This window comes from Cimex lectularius, unplaced genomic scaffold, assembly GCF_000648675.2.
Source record: "Cimex lectularius strain Harlan isolate CLEC.00 unplaced genomic scaffold, Clec_2.1 scaffold38, whole genome shotgun sequence".
NCBI lineage: Eukaryota > Metazoa > Arthropoda > Insecta > Hemiptera > Cimicidae > Cimex > Cimex lectularius.
In genome coordinates, this window is record NW_019392638.1 from 1,230,835 (window position 1) to 1,249,193 (window position 18,359).

The 18,359-nt window shown below is 31.7% G+C and overlaps 2 protein-coding genes across 3 annotated transcripts; one reads left to right on the top strand and one right to left on the bottom strand.

The window, feature by feature from the left end:
* Window positions 1-363: 363 nt before the first annotated feature.
* LOC106670040 (ER lumen protein-retaining receptor) lies at window positions 364-11,686 on the top strand. 2 transcript variants are annotated; one of them, XM_014400031.1, is made up of 5 exons: window positions 364-728; window positions 884-1,073; window positions 1,148-1,217; window positions 6,733-6,985; window positions 10,763-11,686. In XM_014400031.1, exons 1-5 carry the CDS (start codon window positions 638-640, stop codon window positions 10,795-10,797), a joined length of 639 nt encoding a protein of 212 aa, XP_014255517.1. In that variant the 5' UTR covers window positions 364-637; the 3' UTR covers window positions 10,798-11,686. The 2 variants fall into 2 exon arrangements, with proteins under 2 accessions (XP_014255517.1, XP_014255515.1); XM_014400029.2 differs by lacking the exon at window positions 10,763-11,686 and adding an exon at window positions 8,081-8,339.
* A 1,304-nt stretch (window positions 11,687-12,990) lies between these two features.
* LOC106670047 (ER lumen protein-retaining receptor 3-like) lies at window positions 12,991-17,604 on the bottom strand. Its single transcript, XM_014400041.2, has 4 exons — window positions 17,258-17,604; window positions 13,859-14,127; window positions 13,537-13,795; window positions 12,991-13,459 (listed from the first exon to the last, which is right to left on the bottom strand). The coding sequence occupies exons 1-4, from the start codon at window positions 17,355-17,357 to the stop codon at window positions 13,254-13,256; spliced, it is 834 nt and encodes a 277-aa protein (XP_014255527.1). The 5' UTR covers window positions 17,358-17,604; the 3' UTR covers window positions 12,991-13,253.
* Window positions 17,605-18,359: the final 755 nt, after the last annotated feature.

Here is an 18,359-nt window from a genome sequence, read left to right on the forward strand (position 1 = left end):
TTTGCATAAAGTGAATTTAATTTACAAAAGGGTGAATTTGATTCGCAAAAAAGTGAATTTTATATGCATAAAGTGAATTTAATTTACAAAAAGTGACGAATTTTCAAAAGGGTGAAATTGATTTGCAAAAAAGTTAATTTGATTTGCAAAAGAGTGAATTGAATTTTGTACTCTCAAAGCGTTTTTCCGTTTTGGGTTGATTTCGACTGATCAAAAGAGAACGTATTCGTTTACTATTTCTCTCGCTCATCGCAACTTGGGTTTGAATTTCCCTCTCGTGTTTCGACAAGGGTTAACAACCTTAGAATACAAAAAAAAGTCAATTGAGCTTAATCGAACTGCCGGCTGTTGTAATCGGAATTTCAGTTCTTTTTTCCCAGAGATAGAAAGAAAAAAAAGGGAATTACGTGTCGTCCGGTTTTAGGAGTCGGGGAAGAAAAAAAAGTGCACAAGAAATATCCTTTCTCGAAGTAGAGAAGTTGAGGTTATTATCATATCAGACGACTGTTTTCGAGTCGGTAGCTCGGACTGTGGACGAGGCAGGATCGGAGTCTATCTTACAGCCACGTCATTTTGTGTACGAAACTCTGCCTTCTCGGTAGCTGCTTTTTCCGGTTTCGGTTGAAAAGAAACCACTATGAACATATTCAGGCTTCTCGGCGATCTCTCTCACATCATCGCCATAAACATCCTCCTCCTGAAGATATGGAAAACACGCTCTTGTGCAGGTAATCCTCAGCCGGAGGTCCAATTTCAGTTCTCACACCGCCGGTTTGTTTTGATTCCGACGTTTTATCTATCCCAGACGCCTTTTATCCCTTTTCCTCGCGTCTTTCCTTTATCGAATATGCCGGTTTTACTATCGAACCGTTGTTTATTTCAGGAATTTCCGGCAAATCCCAGCTTTTATTCACCATAGTCTTCACAGCGCGCTATTTAGATCTCCTCACGACGTACGTCTCGGCGTACAACTCGTTTATGAAAGTTTTGTTCTTAGCCGCCTCGTACAACACACTTTATCTCATGTACGTCAAGTTTAAAGCTACGTACGACCACAATCACGACACTTTTAGGTAAATTTCTCACTTTTTTTCCACCCGTCCTTTGTACTCGTCCAGTTTATTAAGACAGTTTTTCTTTTCTCCAGGATCGAATTTCTCATTCTGCCCTGCATCATATTTGCATTGCTGATCAACCACGATTTTTTTCTACTTGAGGTAAGAATCATTAATTTTTGTGAAATTTCCTTTTAAGGTATGCAGTGTGATGAACCTATGGTAATGGTAATGTGCTACCCAGGCACTGCAGCCTTCTGGCTTATTGAACCTTGCTAGTTCAATGCAATAGACTCGACTATTGTGTCATAGAAGTATCAGCTCATTGACTGTAACAGCTACAATTTCATTCCCTAGGTTTTTTCTGTATGTTAGATTATATCTCCACCGAGCCGAGACGTTCCTCATTCGAAGATTATATTGGCCGTTTCCTCCTTCTCATTGCATATTCATTATATATGCCCATGTTCTGTAGATTTCGCAGATGCTGGTGTCTGGTTAATAGTTTTAACACTTTTCTGAATCAAGCCCTCTCCAATTGCATCAATGAGTTTGCCAGTCATGGTGAGGGTTATATATATATATATATTTACCTGGTAAATAAATATATATATTTACCTGGTAAACAATAGAAAATGAGAGGTTTTTCCTTGCCTAGGCTATACTCGGTCTATTTGGCTGAAGTGGTAGCCATCCTGAAAGCGATAGAGTACTCATCAGTCTTATGGCTAGTACGGACTGAGATTCTTTGAATTGATTCATGTTACGGGGTAGAGTCAGGACTGCGTAGATTCCTTGTTGTGATGCAGCCCCGACTCTGCTCCATGACAAAGAACCGTGTCCAGATCAAGATTCTGTTCACATTTGTCAACGCCTGTGAAAATGACAGAGGAACTAGCTCTCTCAGGACTTTCCCTTGCTCTTTTTTGCATTGTACGTAGTGAATCCAATCAGAGGTGCATTAAAAAAACGCCTAAAAAGATGGTGGGTTCGATAAATATTTCATGGTGGGAATCAGCACGGGAAAAATCTTTTGGACACATTGAGATTAAATGATGGCGTGGGGTTCAGAATATATTTTTTTTATTTCAGAAACACTCACTACAACATCAACTGAACAAATGAAGCAAGAGCGCTTGTTCTAATTCATGTCCGCACTGGCAAATGTTGTGCAACATTGAGTGAAAGAATCCCACATCGGATGGGATTCAAAAGAGTCCGAAAATGCTAGCCTGTAACACACCAGATTCATCGCAACAATGAGTCGGGGCAGCCCGGACTTAGGCTAGACGAAGCCGAGACTTTCTGGAGATTCAAAGAATCCCAGGGCATACTTGGCCTTAGAATCGTGTAAAATATGTATTTTAACTGACAGTCAGAGCACAATAATGCAGCTAAAGGACTGCTCCATCAACATTAAATACAAATTTAACCTAGTCGAGCTTATAAGGAAACTGTGAATTGCATGAGATGAATAAAGAAAGCCCTTTGTTGGATCAGAGGCCATGCAGGAGTTTGGCATAACGAGACGGTACTAAACTGGTGAAGTCCGCCTTAATAGGAGACTTCCCTTAGGACGTACCCATCTCAGCAAGCGACTACAAAAACTAGCAAATGATTTATCTTGCATCTTCTGTGGGAAATCTTACTTCTCCCTTTTCCCCATTTTAAGAAGGAAACTGGTTTACAGAAACAAGTGTTAAAAAGGGTAAAGCCTTCTCCACAATGTCGCATCCATCGGTATTGGACATGTCATGTGGCACCTTATCTGCACAAGATTGGGTGTAGGTCTTCCCCAAAATGTGAATCCTGCAACGAACTAGAAGATCTCAACCACATTATGATGAGCTGCAAAAAATTTGAACTTCAGAGAGGAGATACGTTTCAAGCTTTGGAAGGATATTCGGTCGAGAGCCCCTTCCCATCTAGGGACTCTCTTAACTGCAGGAAGTTCAGCAATGTACAGAATTCAGTATGACTTCATATGCAAGAGTCAAATTTCATTATAATACTTTCTTTATTTCTTTTTCCAATTTTTTGCGTTTTCTTTTGGATGCTTTGTTCCTTTCAGGAGATTCCCGCGACGGCAAGGTCTCTCCGCGGTTCGTGCCTCGGGGACTGTCGCGGCTTGAGTTAGTAAAAAGGTAGTAAAAAAACAAAAAGTATAGGTTCAGGGTCTTGCAGATCTACCAGTATGTCTGCTTTTTCGTTATCCAAAATTCCTCTGTGCCCTGGCTCTTAAAATATCATCAGGTTATGTTTCCCCAGGTTTTGGAGAATTTGGATGCATTCACTGACTAATTTTGATGTGATTTTTTTACATGCTAATGCGTGGCTATCAGATCTTATGAGGATTTTTTGCCAGAGTAACCTCTGTTAAGATTTTCTAGGGCACAAGCGTTGATAGCATGTATTTCTGCTTAAAAGACCAAAGTGTACTTCTCAAATGAGTTTGATTGCTCTTAGCTCAGGTTTGTACAAAAAATACCTGATCCAGTTCCTTTGTTTGTTTTGGAATCATATCTATACCATATCATTATATCTGATCCTCTCCTTTATAGTCCATTGAGACTTTCTAGGATGTTGTAAACATTGTTTCTGGGGTGTTGAACCTAAGTATAGTCTACAGTCAGCCATGTTTCGGCTCTCCAAAATCTTCAGGCAAATTATTTTGAACTGTACTATTGATTAACCACTACTGAAGATTGTGAATGACCAAACTCAAGCTACAGCTAAATATGCAACTCGGTTACGATTAACATTGATAATGCATTACATTAATATACTGATTTCTGTCTTGAATATTAATTTTTACCCTCCTCAGTATAAATTAACCATCATCCGCTTGTCCAATCGGCAGATTGGCTACTTTTTCATTATTGCGCTTATTATCCCTTAACATGCAGTTAAAGACTCAGGAATGGCAGGATTCTCAAGTTAGACCTTCGCCAACTTAGGGTCTAAGACTTCATCTCCAAACTGTGCCCCTATGTGATTGTGCATTTTTAAAGTTGACAAGTGGTGATTTAATGGCCAAACTGCTGTCTTATGAGCAGAAGCAAAAATATTTTTTCACCACTTGAATAAAGATTTAAGTACACATTTTTTTATTACTCCCTACTATTTTTAATTTCTTCAGTTGACTAGTGTTTATATATTTGTTGGTGTATATTAGTGGATTTGTTGCATGAAAAAGAAGAAGGGAAAAAAATTCCACCTGAATTATTGATCATAAATATGCAGTGGCACGGGACCACAATTTTGGATGCCAGTATGATAAAACTTTAATTTCTGTGTCATTTAATTCATTGTCTATAAATTACATTTACAAAATGTATTTTTTTTTGTATAAAAAAATTAGCATGAGTCCACAATTTTGGAAGAAGAAAGCGGTTGTGGTCCTGTCGACCATGCACATTACTGACACGATTGATGTGACAAAAAACAAAAAAACACTCAATTCATCGTTTACAATTTTGCATTTACAAAGTTTTTAATTGGAAAAACAAAAATAAATAAGAAACTCAAGGGAATGAAAATTAATATAACATTTTCAGTACTTTGAGTTTCCTATTTTTTTATGTCTTTATTTTCTTACTCTGTACTAGTAAGTTTTGGAGTTTTATTTTAATTTGTCATGTTGTGTGTAGTTACCCAATAAAATTTTAGATGATAATGTGTCCAAGTTATTTATTCTAAAAATTATGATTCAAGATGAGAAAATGAAGAAAACAGAATGAAAATGCCAAAAAGAAGATAATTGGCCAAATCGCCGTCTGCACGAGTGGGAATGGGACACCAGACCGCACGAGCGGATGAACGTTACAAATTTTTTTTCTATGCACTATGACCTGACTGCGGGTCAGCAATCTGGCTAATGGGCAAACTTTGACCCCCCTGAAGGTCAGCTGTATTGAGCATGTTAATGGTCCAATAATCTGATTTAATTTTCTGCAATTTTTCCCTTCTTATTGGAAATCTCTTCAATATGGTTTAGGTGATTATTTAAGCTTATCCATTTCCAGGCTTAAATAATCACCTAATTGACACAACTATTATGATGAGTACAATTGTGACATATCTGTTTGGGAAAGGTAAATTTCCAATCATTTTGGTCTTTTTCCTGTTGTTTTGATCTGTCAGACTCATTTTGTTTCACTTAATCGCCTACATTAATTGTGTCTGTCGTACAATGCAGAAATAGACAGACTAGAACACAATGATCACACACACAGTCTACATGGATTTTTTTTCTCTAGTAGTTTGGCACATGAAGATTTAGATTTGTAAATCAAATATTACAGAAGTTCTCATACTTTATTAATCGTTATGTCTCATTTGGTCATTTACGATCAGTTTTGCCTATCCTTATATTTGTCTTTCAGATGCATTTTGGCTTTTCAAGATCTTAATTGGTGGGTTTGTAAGTTATAAATTGAATTTCTTTTATATATTAGGGAAAGATGTGTTGATGTTATCTATATATATGACAGACCAGTGTGATCGAATTGATTAAACTACAAATTACCTGTCTAGACTAATTTTTAAAGCTAGTCAGACTGCGGTAGCCAAGTGGTTACTGTGATAGACTCTCTTGGCTCATAGATCCTGTGGTTGTGGGTTTGATTCCCACCATCGCCCCTGGCAGAACCGAAAAAATGCTGAATGAAGCATTTCCTGTTCAATTTTTTAATGAAAATCATGATATGGGTATCCAACCAAAATATAATTGCTAACATAGGAGAGAAGGCTCTTTTTGGAAAAGATAGTTTTACCCACAGAAGATACACGTCTGTCAGCATGAATTAATTGTACAATGTGCTACAATTCACAGTGAGACGTATTTGTACTTTCTGCCTGATGATGAGCATTTAAAATCAAAATCTGGTTAGCTGTGTAAAACTTCTGTGAGTAGAACTATCTTTTCCAAAAAGTGAATTTTTTCACCCCACTTCAAATCATTAATATAGGGGAGAAGGAGTAACAATACATTTTTTCAATGGGAAACTAACGCAAAAAAACTTTCAAATGTGGCAAAATAGATGGGTTCGGTTGGACTTTGAAAAGAATCCTGTGATCACTGATGTTGATGATAACCAGACAATAAATTGGCGAATTTAGCCATTCAGCTTTACTTAACGTGGGTCTTATCAAACCACTAAAATGATTTTGTGTCAGTCAGAAGAAAATGAATGTTAACTGTTTAAAGTTTGTCTTAGCTCCTTAACCACTTATGGTTCTCTTTTTAAGAAGCCAAAGATTCAAAACTAAAAAGGAAATTCCAATTATGTCAACAGTTTCTATTTTTAAGGACATTTTTATATAGGAGAGAGAATGAATTAATGACAGAAAAACCATATTTCGAGGAATTTAGATTTGTTGTTTGAATAGCTGTTTAAATATTTATCTAAAAAATGAAAAAAAAAAAATGTTTTGCCCAAGTAAACAGCAATTAAAGTTTATTTATGGTATTTTATACAAATGAAAATATTTTGTAATGGCCATATTATCGAAATTATATTATTTCTAAAAGTAAATAACCAAGTGAATTTTTTTCAAACTTAGGAATATTTCCATTGATTGCACTGTGCTTATTATCATATTGCTTATTACATTATCTTCTGTTAAAGTTGAGTTGTACATTTAAACTAATTTTTGATAAATTATTACATTACAGATTTTGTGGACGTTTAGTATTTATCTCGAGTCAGTTGCAATTCTACCTCAGTTGTTCATGGTGTCGAAAACAGGAGAGGCTGAAAGCATTACGTCGCACTATCTTTTTGCCCTTGGGTCATACAGGGCACTTTACATTCTGAACTGGATATACCGGTACTACGCTGAGGGCCATTACGATCTAATCGCTATCGTCGCTGGCATCGTACAAACTGTGTTGTACTGCGATTTCTTTTATTTGTACATAACAAAAGGTGAGTTACACTTTTATGATATATTTACAGTTTTTTGCTGTTTGATAATAAGGTATAATTGGCGACTCATTCAATTAACATATTGTTCATTTAGTGAACCCTTTGTTTTGCTTAGTAAAGTTAATCTGAATGTCTAACTGTTCTATTTTGGATTTTACTTTTGATATTAAACAAAAAAATCTAACCCACATTTTTATGCTTTTGTATCGAATTTGCACAAGAAGATCTGGACAAATGGAGATAAATATTATTTTGGACAAAAATTTGCTATAGTGAATGTATTTTTGAGAAATTGTGTCCCTTTTTAGTAAATTTACAATTGACTTTAAATATTTCAGGACAAGTATACTTAAACCATAATGTGTACCATAATTACTTAAGAATTAATTTACTTAACTGCTTAAGCCTGATAAATATATATACATTCTATTTTTGTTATTTTTATTCTACAATTGTTCAAAAATACTAAGAATAATGAGGACCGGCACATTCTTTGAATGTAAAAGATGGTGTATGAGTTTGAGGGGTTTTACTTTCTTGATGAAACAACTGTAATGAATTTTCAAATTACGTTAATTTTTCTTTATTAAATAAATAATTATAATAAGTGTTAAAAAACTAGATTTTTTAAATAATAGAAATAATAATAATTTTAAAAGTGTTGTTTTCAATTTTACAAAAATAAACTTTATTTTATATTTCCAAGTTTATTTTTATGTAATTTTTAGTTTCAGTTTTATGTAAATTTAGTATCAATTTGCATGCAATCCATTAAGAAAGAATAGATAATTTATGTTTTATGTACTATCCAAATTAAATGTTTCTTATTTATTATTGTTGGAGTACAAATAATTTAAAAAAAAAAGCTAATTGTTTTGGTAGTGGGTTTAGTTTACAAACTCCTCTCGTTTTACAGTTAACTGTTTTCTTATAGGGTTAATTAGTAATTCAGGTTTTGTGAAATCTAGAGTTACGGGAAAAGCTTGCATGGGATCTTAATTATGCTCCGGATCAATTGTTCACTCATTCCTTTTGGTGTTGGTTGATTGGGTTGTTGAAGACAAATTCTTACATGTTTTCGCACTTGAATTCCAGTGAAGCGGGTTCTTAAAGGAGAAAATCTTGACTTACTAGAAGTAGTATAGAGCTGAGAATAATAAATGATGTTCTAAAAGGGTTTTTCATCCATCTCAAATCCACCTGACAGTGCTACTTGTTTTATATAGTATATATTTTTAATGTTACCTAAGAACTGCTGCTTGAGCGATTGTTTATATTTTAAATAATAAGTTATATTTTCTATTTGTGTTGATAATTCATATTGACTATAAACAGAATACTTTTAATTTAGAGGTAACTGGGACCAAATTCTTTTATTTAAATTTAAAAAAAAATTGTCACATTTTTGTCAAATATTTGTGTTTTATTGTTGGAAAAACTCTACACTATAAAATAAATCACCATTATTTGATTATTGTACATAACTTCAAATATATATGTAAAATACATTAATTAGTTATTAGCCAGTTTTAAGTTTGCGTTAATAAAAAAATTGTCTAAATAGTTTTATCTCTATTTTCCAATCTTCTTTAGTCGTCTGTATTTCATGATTTAATTTTTTTGCATGTTAGTCCATACACTATCGTGACTGTAGTTTATTAAACAATATTTTTTGACCTTCAAATTCTTGCTATAAAATATCTAGAATTGACTTCATAAAATTCATCTAATTTAAATTCAAGCATCAGTTTTTCATTTCATAAAGGAAATTTGTCTAAAATGTCTTTCATGTGGGAAAGCGCTTTAATATAAGGACTTAGCATAGAAAAGATTATACAGTGAAACTTCCCTATAACGGACATTCTTGGGTAATGAAATATTACCTGCTTTTGGAAAAAGTGAAAAAAAAATTATAATGACAATTAATTAAGGTTTTTAGTTGAGATGAAAAAAGTTCATGGCACGAGAGGGATTCGAACCCACGACCTTCGGCTAGATACACCGCTGATCTACCACCTGAGCTAGCGTGACCTATGATGTCCGAGTGGATCGAGGTCACGATAGCTCAGGTGGTAGAGCAGCGGCGTATCTAGCCGAAGGTCGTGGGTTCGAATCCCTCTCGTGCCATGAACTTTTTTTCATCTCAACTAAAAACCTTAATTAATTGTCATGTCTTAATTGGTCAAGGACCATGAAAGTAGTGAATTAAAAATTATAATGTTACAAGATGGGCTGCAAAATAGGATTACAAGATATCTCAGGAATAGATACATGTACAAGATTTTTAGACTATTTAAGAGCAAAGTTTTGCTCCTTTGAAACATTTTCTCTCCAAAAACACCCATTTTTTAACTGCATAAGTTTTTCCAAAAGTGCTCTAAAAAATAATGTCATCTCATTGCAATTAAAAGTGTTTTTGGGTTCAAAATCAACACAGTATTGTTTCAGTAAAGTTTCAGTTTTGTACATCGGTCTTTGTTTCACCAACGACTTTAAAAGAAATCTTGTGCCATGCTCTAAATTTGTCGAACCAACCTGAAGATGCTTTAAAATCCATTTGCTGTATGTGTTTTGTAACATCTAATGCCTTTTCTCAGACAAGCGGCCGGACAGTGGTATATTATAAGCCCAAACATCACAAAACCATTCAAATATGTCCTTGTCTATTGTCGAACCAGTTGTTTTAAGAAAAAAAAATAAAAATGTGGGATTGGCCATTTACGTGTTTGTAAAATTGATCCAAAAGTTTGTTTTTATTGTTTAGAATTTCATTGCCTGGGTTTTTCCAATAGAAAACTTCAAAGTCAAGTCTCGCACGGTTTTTTTTTACTTTCACTCACTTTAATTACATTAATTTTTTCTTTAAGTATCAAACAAACTGAAGAAGTACTTAAACTTTTCTAAAAACAGAAAATCAAGGAATATTGGGAAAATGTTGGAAAGCAAACAAAACACATACGGAAAATGGCATTTGTCAGAAAACGAACATTTTCTGTAGGCTACTGTTCGCTTTTGGGGGAGTTTTAGTCAGAATATAGTCGAAAAGGCTGCCTGCATCTGTTATTGGGAGTGTCAGCTTTATAGAAGATTTTAATGTAAAGAAACTAATGGGAAGATGCCGGTGAATCAGAATTTGTTTATTCAAGAAAGGTGTCTGTTAGGGAAGTTTCACTGTATTTTGACATTTAATTTAAGTGTGAGACATTTTTTACTGTCACAGCACTAATGGACTATGACTTTGCTTTTAAAAGCTTTAATTGAGTTTATTTTTTAGATATAACAAATATTCTAATATATATTACAAATATTTCTTCCATTATATGTACTTACATTTCTTCTCTATTTTCTTTTCTTTATTTTTTAGAACTTTACAAATTACCAATTATATACGTGTTATATACAGTAGTATTTAAAGGTTTTTCTCCCAAAACTTATGATCTGTCATCTGCATTTATATATTTGACACTAATTTCAAAACTGGTCCATTCACTTAATTTATGTCTTATTTCTTAGCTTACCTTTGAGCGGCGAATGAAATTTGACATTTTTTTATTAGTTCTTGCAAGATATTTACTTGCGTACAGTTTTTAATCTATATTTCTTATTTCGTATTGTTGTCATATTGTTATATGCATGAATTGTGTAAAAAATAAAAAAAGGTATTGACATATTTTGAAAAATTATTAAAAATTAATAAAATAAACATGGCTTTATTTATTTCCTGTTTTTATTAAATGCTGGATTAATTAATTACTTTTTCAATTGTCATTTTTACAGTATTAAAGGGGAAGAAACTGCAGTTACCAGCCTAAAATTTATGAATATTGCCAAATAATGAAATACAAAGGGAGAAATGTTTTATTTGAATGGCCATAGGTCTAAAATCCCGTGGTTTTTGTTGATCACTGCTTTGTTGTACAAAGGCTCTTAACCTTGTATTTGACTGAGCAAATTTTTAAACTTTACTGTTTTATTATCTTATTAATAAATTATCATGAAATATTGTAGTAGTGAAAAAAATAGTAATAGTTCAGTATTAAGGAAACGTTGCGATAAAAAATTATTACTCAACTGTAAATGATTTTTGTTTCAATTAAAAAAACAAAACAAACATTCATAGTAACATAATCATGTTGGTCAGATTTTATTTCTCTCTGTTTAAGTTCTTCTTTTTGTATGAAAACATATAAGCAAAGAGCTTACTGTATATAATTATGTATAAGTAGATCGCAGAAAAATTGAGATCACAGAAAATACACACTGAACAGCACTACAATTGTTTTCTTGTATTATACATTTTCAACCAATATTGAATTTTTACCAATCACTAATAATGTAGTGAAATTTAGTTTTCACAGAATGTAATTTATAGCAATGATTTATGAATAATCACACAGTTAATATTTTTTTTAATGCTGTATAAAATCTTGATTAATTTTAATAAGTATGTAAAACGAGTAATATATTTAAAATTTTTTTCTTCAATTTCATATTGTTTTTGGTTTAATAATTTTTTAAAAATATTTATAATTGTAAATAATAAGTGGTCTTCTTGAAAGCTACATGTATGTTTGGCTAGAATATATATTAAAATTTATTTTTTCTTAAAGAATATTGACTCTTGTTTTTTTTCTTTCCATTTGTGCTTAAAGCAGATTGTGTAAAGCAACCTGTATTTTGATAATTAAATAATTGTATTTATAAACATTTGTTTATTTATTTATTTATATTACCCATCTTATTTATGTATATTAAAAAATAGAATTACCAAAATTTGTCTACCATTTTATTTCTTTGTAAAAAAATATTATGTTTATAAAATATTTTTGTATTGATTACACAATTTAAAATTTAATGAAAGGGCTAACCAACTGACCAACTGCATGAAATATTTTAATTTTTCCAGCATATCTCTCAATAAAAAGGTGTTTTATGGTAGATTGTCATCTTTGGTGATATCTCCCAAGAATTACTATTTACAAAAAAAAATTTCTTCCATATGCATTAAACATAAAAAAAATGCAAAAATAATTAGGTCTTTTATGGTATATGTGATGACTACAGTAACCAAGATAATTTGTATTTATTAGCATGAGTGTTTGAGTGAATGGGTAGTTTTGTGGTAGAAACGGATGCACCCCCATCGGCCCACCAAACTTGGTTAATTATTTTATCATCCTGAATGAATGTATTTATTAGCATGATAGTGCTTCTTTGCATTGCCAGCTAAGCATCTGCCACACCATGGATAGGTTGAGTGAGTGAATGAGTAATTGCGATTAGAATGAAACGGGGGCAGTGGCATAATAAGTATCCCAGTGACTCCTCACATTTCATCTATACGTGTTGTATAAATGTATTTATTAGATAAAATGTTTATGTATGTGTGAAATCCCAATGCCTCCCAAAATTTTAATTGTACATATAGCGTGAAAGTTTCTAGTAAGTTGGAATGTATTTATTAGAGCGAATCCACAACAGAATATCCTGTACCCTGAGACCCACCAAACTTGGATGTATGTAGGTGTACATGAGTTGCAGAGCCTTTTCACCATGTGTGCAAGGGCTAGTTACGAACGATAATAGAGTTCCAAAAGTTCCATCAGAAATGTAAGATCGCCAGGACCACCTACTGGAAAGCCAAATTTTGTTAATTAAAAAAAAATAATAAAAATATGTGTTTCTTAGTGACTTGTTGTTTCATGATTTGTTGAAGTCGTGAAGAGCGGTTAAGAATGAGGTAAGTTCAAAAAACATCTTTTTCATTTTTTTGTTGACATTTATTCAGGTCGTCTTCAGGGCATAAAGTGTGGTGCTATTCTTGTGGTGTCATATTGGTGTTGTGTGAAAGTGTTTTATTGAATACAACCAGTAGAGACCTCAAGAACAGAGAAAAATATCCTAAAACTAAATGTGTGATGGATAAATAAAACTGGCAATGACTAGTACAAGTACCAAACAGTCATAGGGCTTCAGTGTGTGTTGTTTATACTTTCCAAACAAGCTAAAAAAAATATTAATTTATTGTTTAATTTATTCATTTTAATTTTACACATTCTTTCTCTTAACTCAATTTTAAATACATGTGGCACACATAAATTCATTGGTTCTTAAAAAAAGTAGTTTATAGAAGGAACTAAATTATAACCAAACAATGTTGTTTTGAGAATTCACAGCCGAAAATTAATGTTTGTACATACTTATATAATATACATATATATAAAAAAATAAATATTAAAACTATTTTTCTATTAAATCTTTTATTAATTCAGTATCGTCCGTCAATTTTGAAATCTTGCAAACTTCCATTGGGCGATGAACTGTTACTACTTCCATCTTGGGATATTGTGTAAACAGTGCACAACGAGGATGATGATGGCATACTCCGTTTTAATAATGGAGATTCTAGAAGTGAATTTTGGTGCATAAGAGTCGGTTTCGGCTTGTAAGGTAGAATCTCTGGTTTGCCGTATTCTGAAATATTTTTTTAAAATTCCATACAGATTCAATTTTAAGCCATAAACTTCTAATATGTCAGTTCTTTCTTTTACCTTTCTTTAGAGCAAACATGAGCAAGAAGTATGACAGTCCGATAAACGCGCCAACGAATGTAGCATACCCAGTATATGGGTCCCATGAGCCGTCGCTGTTGTATCGGTGCAACCAGTGGAGAATATAAAGCGAATTGTAAATCGTAAGGAAGAGCATGTAGATTGATACGACATTGTAATATCCTTCACTTCGATAAGTGAAGTAAACTTGAGGCAACAAAACCAAAGCTTCTAAGTAACCACTAAATGATTCCATAATCTTTAAAAATTAAAAGAATTGTTTAAACATTAAAAAAAATTCTATAGAAAAAATAGTACTTACAGATTCAGGTGATGATATATCGTTGCTTTCTAAAAGTGATATACACAGTGCGAATATTATGATTGCTTCGATCCAAAATTTGTCAAACTCATTTTCATATGTCTTTGCATACATTCTGTACATGAGGTATAAAATAATGTATGAAACAACAGTGAGAATGATGGTCTTTAGCACGTAGTACAGCGTAACGCTTGGAGATGCAAATATTAAGCATGTCGTTTTTGTTGTAAAGACAAGTGAATAAATAATTTGCATTTTTCCAGAAAAACCTAAAATAAGATTGTATTTTAATTATATATAGAAAGATATTTATGTTAAGTTTCATTGCATTAATAAGAACATTAAAAATAAAATGTGATATTATTGCTATGAACAATCATTTAACTAAAAAAATTTCAAAAAAATTAGAGGAAGATATAGGCTGATGATTATGTTCAAGTTATTAATTGATTGATAAAAACTTTTTAACTGGTTGTTTTAATTTCACAAGGGGCAAACTTTTATTTTAATGATTCTACACTTCAAAATATCGGATACTATTCGCCACTACTTGTGGTTTTACTAAATTTTTTTTTTAAGTTGAAATTTTCTGTTTTTTAATATTTTTATTTCGCCGTTCTACTTGCTCAAATCAATGATGTGAATATTCATTTTATAGCATTTTTTATGTAGATTGCAATAAAAATGTAGTAAAAGTTATAAAAGTTTACCTATAACCAAAAAATGTCTAAAAGCTAAATAGTTTTAGGTGCAATTTTCTACACGCAGTGTGCTTTGGATGAAAAAGTAAGGAACATTAATGTTTGGACATAAAAATTTTTTTCCCTGTTTGATCTTGCCCACAAGCCATGAGCGATTCACAACATAGGAATGAAGTTATAGTAGACATCATTAAAGACAATTAATCTAGTCAGTAATGATAACCTGTGCTGCTCAAGTCTTCGATTCCTTAATTGTAATAATTATGATTTAATAATCTGGAAATTTTCTATTTATTTTTCCCATGAAATTGTAATCATTTTCAACTTTTCTATGATTGATTATTTAGGACTACAAGGGGAGAAACAGGTTGGTGGGTCACGGATTTGTACCAAGTTTTTTTTGGTAATTTTACACTCCAAAATATTGGACAGGTATCCGCCTCTTCTTGCAAATAGACCCTGGTTTCACAAAAACATTTTTAAGTTGTAATTTTCCATAATTTAACATTTTTATTTTGCTTTTCTACTTGCCCGATTTATGCTAATGCCTGTTTCTAATCAACGCCTTGTTATCGGAAAAGTGGTCTTTGTTGACAAGTGAGAATAAGTAATTCCATAAATACCTCCAGTTTTCCACTAATAATTTATTCATTATAAATAGACTTAAGGGAATTCTTAATGAATTGACTTAATCGGGATAATGAAGCTATTTTCAAAATCAAATTTCAGTTGAAGTTAAATGAGCCTAAATTATTATTTAGATATTAAAAAATATTATTTTTGGTGTATTAATTTCATTGTTGGTTAACATAAAAACAAAAATGTTCTATGACGTAGAATATTCTAATTTAGTATGACTTAAAAACATAAATTAATAAATTACAGTTTTTTCCGCATATTTTAACAACCATTCTGTATGCAAAATACGTCTGAAAATGGCTAAAACTTGGATTTGACGTCACTGTCATGATTCTAGCCTTATAAAACCCTAAAATACAAACTTTTGTAGAAATCAGTGTAAATTAATTTGTTAACAGATAATTTCGATGATCTCTTGCTGACTGACATTATTAGTGCAAGCTCTAACATCATATTTATCAAAAGCTAGTGGACCAATTTTTATAGTTGTTAATTCGTTTTAAAAAAATTGTAAATTAACTGTATCAAACAATAAAATTGGACTATTATTTCCATTANAATATATGTATATTTATATGGTACATATGCTGCTAAAACGCTACATTCCTTTTCTTTACACTTTCCTTGTCTGTTTGTCATTAAAATCCTTTTAGTCATTTTTGAATTATAACCATTTCAATCAGAACTGCTTCTTCGCCAATAACGACTTGTCAAAAATTAGGAAAAAATTAGGGGGCAAAAAATTTATAACTTTAAATTCAAACAAAAAATATATTTAGGGCTCTCTAGAGATGCTAAAATAAAATTTCATATCATTTTCATTAAAAAAATTATGGCATAATTTACTTGAAAACTATAACCAACTAATCCAATAGCTCACATTCCACTGAATCCCCTCAAACCACGGTTGTGTGAACGCTCTCAACTCGACACATAACCATGACACATCTTCACAGAAAACACACACTTTGAGTCCTGAAGATGATCTAAATAAAGATCGAAACATTGGCACAATAAAGACAATCTTTTTCTAAACCTACATCACACAAGATCACATCTCACTATCTCCAAATAATCATTAATTAATGGTCACTAAATACGTCACAAAAATATTTATATTTCATGGAAAAAAAATTTCAAAATTTTTTTCACATTCAATGTTATGCAATAAAAAATTGAGTTTTTTTTTATCACCCTGCTTTAAGAGATAACACACTTGTAAACAGGATTCGTCAATTTTCACTTTATTAAAATTATCATCATATTTGATGGAAATGTTTTTTGTTGAAACATTGACTAATATATCTTGACAATATCGATGATTACATTACGAAGATATAGTTTTAAATTGTTAATATTTTTCCTAATATTTTTTGGTAGGATGTTCTCTTTTTTGTGATGTACTATATATATTTGTGATACATAAAAAATATAAATATTTAGAATTTGACAGGAACCAAAATAAAAGAGAAGTTCATTGAATTAATTGCTGGTCATACATAGATAAGTAAATTGGTGAATATTATATACGCACGACATGGCAAACAGGAATAATAAATGAATAAATTATCATGTAAAAGGGAACAAAAGGGAGATGAAACTATTAAATTATTTTAAATAATTAAATGCCTATCACCGAGGTTGTACTGATACAACAATATTGTCCAAGGTTTAAGCTTGCACATGAATTATTTTTTAAAATAACAATTAGAAAAGCTATACATCTGATAGACTGATCTTTGCTTTTGGTTTTCTTCTAGAAATGTTTTGTCTTTACATTCTTTGATGAATGTCTGTTTAGTGTGTACATCACCATGCAACAGTAAGCGAGTTGTTTGCTAATTATGACTCAAATAAAATTCCACTTGCTTTAGTAAATAAAAATAAATGAACTTCAAGTTATACAAAAGCATTATTTCATAGTCTTTAAAGGGACAGAAAATTTTCAAAGGGGTGGGCAATGGTCAGGTGATTAGTATATTTGAAAAATTTCATATTCATTTATAAATTTTATAGAGATAGGTAAAAAAAAAAGAAGGAAAGCAAATTGTAGACTTACCTGAGCATGACTTTGTTTTGATAAATCTGATCAAGAGAATTGACGTTGCTGTGAAGTAGCACAGATCACCGATGATTGCCCCATAGGATATGATTTCCATTTCGAGCCGTGTGCTTGTGGAGTCAGTTTTTAATTTATTTTTATTGCTATTTTGCTGTTTTCAAAAATTGAATCGACCAGCGTCACATAAAGAGCAGTCGAGCCATAGCTGATGCGCTGGTCGGGCAGCGTCAAGAATTCCGCCTGCTTCGTTCGCACGAAGACAAATCTGTTCTGGACGTTGTATCAAAGCTAACTGACAGCGATTTTATTTCAAGGGGAAAACTCCAATCCTTTAAAACATTTTATCTCCATTTGAGTGGGTGTTGAGACCTTTTTTATAAAGTATAAATATCAACATATCTCGAGATAAGATGCATGAATAAATAACACATTTAATTGTCACAGAGAATTGATTAAAGCTTTCTCTTTCTTTAATTTACCCTTGGCCTTGGTTTTTGACAGTGAATGACATAATTGGATTATATTTTTTTTTGCGTTTTATGTAAATGTTGCTCGTTAATTTTTATGTTTATCTTGGTTTGTCTATCCTCACTAATTATTGCTGGTTCAGAAGTGTTTTAACTTATCGCCATCTTAATTTTTATACTATACTTATTGATAAATTTTGTAGTGATCTACTTCTTTCTGAAAAAAATTAACCCATTGATCCTCCCTAACCAAATATTGATCTCTAAGTTTAGTTTCTGCCAGTATTAATTCTGTTTTGTTTCAACCCTGAAGATCTTTACATATCATAAAAAAATATTTATTATTAAATAAGAAAAGTACCTATTTATAATTATGCAACATAATTTGAATTGGAGTGGAATTGCTAAGTTGTGTCTTCTTGGTGGCAATTTTTCCACATCACTGTATAATTTTTTATAAATAATTTTTCTTATTAAAAAAAACAAAAAAAAAACTTAAATTGCAGGTCTATTATGATATTCACATATTGCTTTTTCAAATCTTTTTTTCATCACAGTTTAACTAATAAAGAACAAGAAAAATGGGATGGATGCAGTTGTAGATATACAAATGTACTGTATTAAATCAGTGT

Coding starts and splice junctions, on each gene's coding strand:
- LOC106670040 (XM_014400029.2), top strand. CDS start 638: ATGAACATATTCAGGCTTCTCGGCGATCTCTCTCACATCATCGCCATA. Junction 1,074..1,147: donor CACAATCACGACACTTTTAG/GTAAATTTCTCA, acceptor TCTTTTCTCCAG/GATCGAATTTCTCATTCTGC. Junction 1,218..6,732: donor ACGATTTTTTTCTACTTGAG/GTAAGAATCATT, acceptor ATTACATTACAG/ATTTTGTGGACGTTTAGTAT.
- LOC106670047 (XM_014400041.2), bottom strand. CDS start 17,357: ATGGAAATCATATCCTATGGGGCAATCATCGGTGATCTGTGCTACTTC. Junction 14,128..17,257: donor CAAAACAAAGTCATGCTCAG/GTAAGTCTACAA, acceptor ATCTTATTTTAG/GTTTTTCTGGAAAAATGCAA. Junction 13,460..13,536: donor CATGTTTGCTCTAAAGAAAG/GTAAAAGAAAGA, acceptor AAAATATTTCAG/AATACGGCAAACCAGAGATT.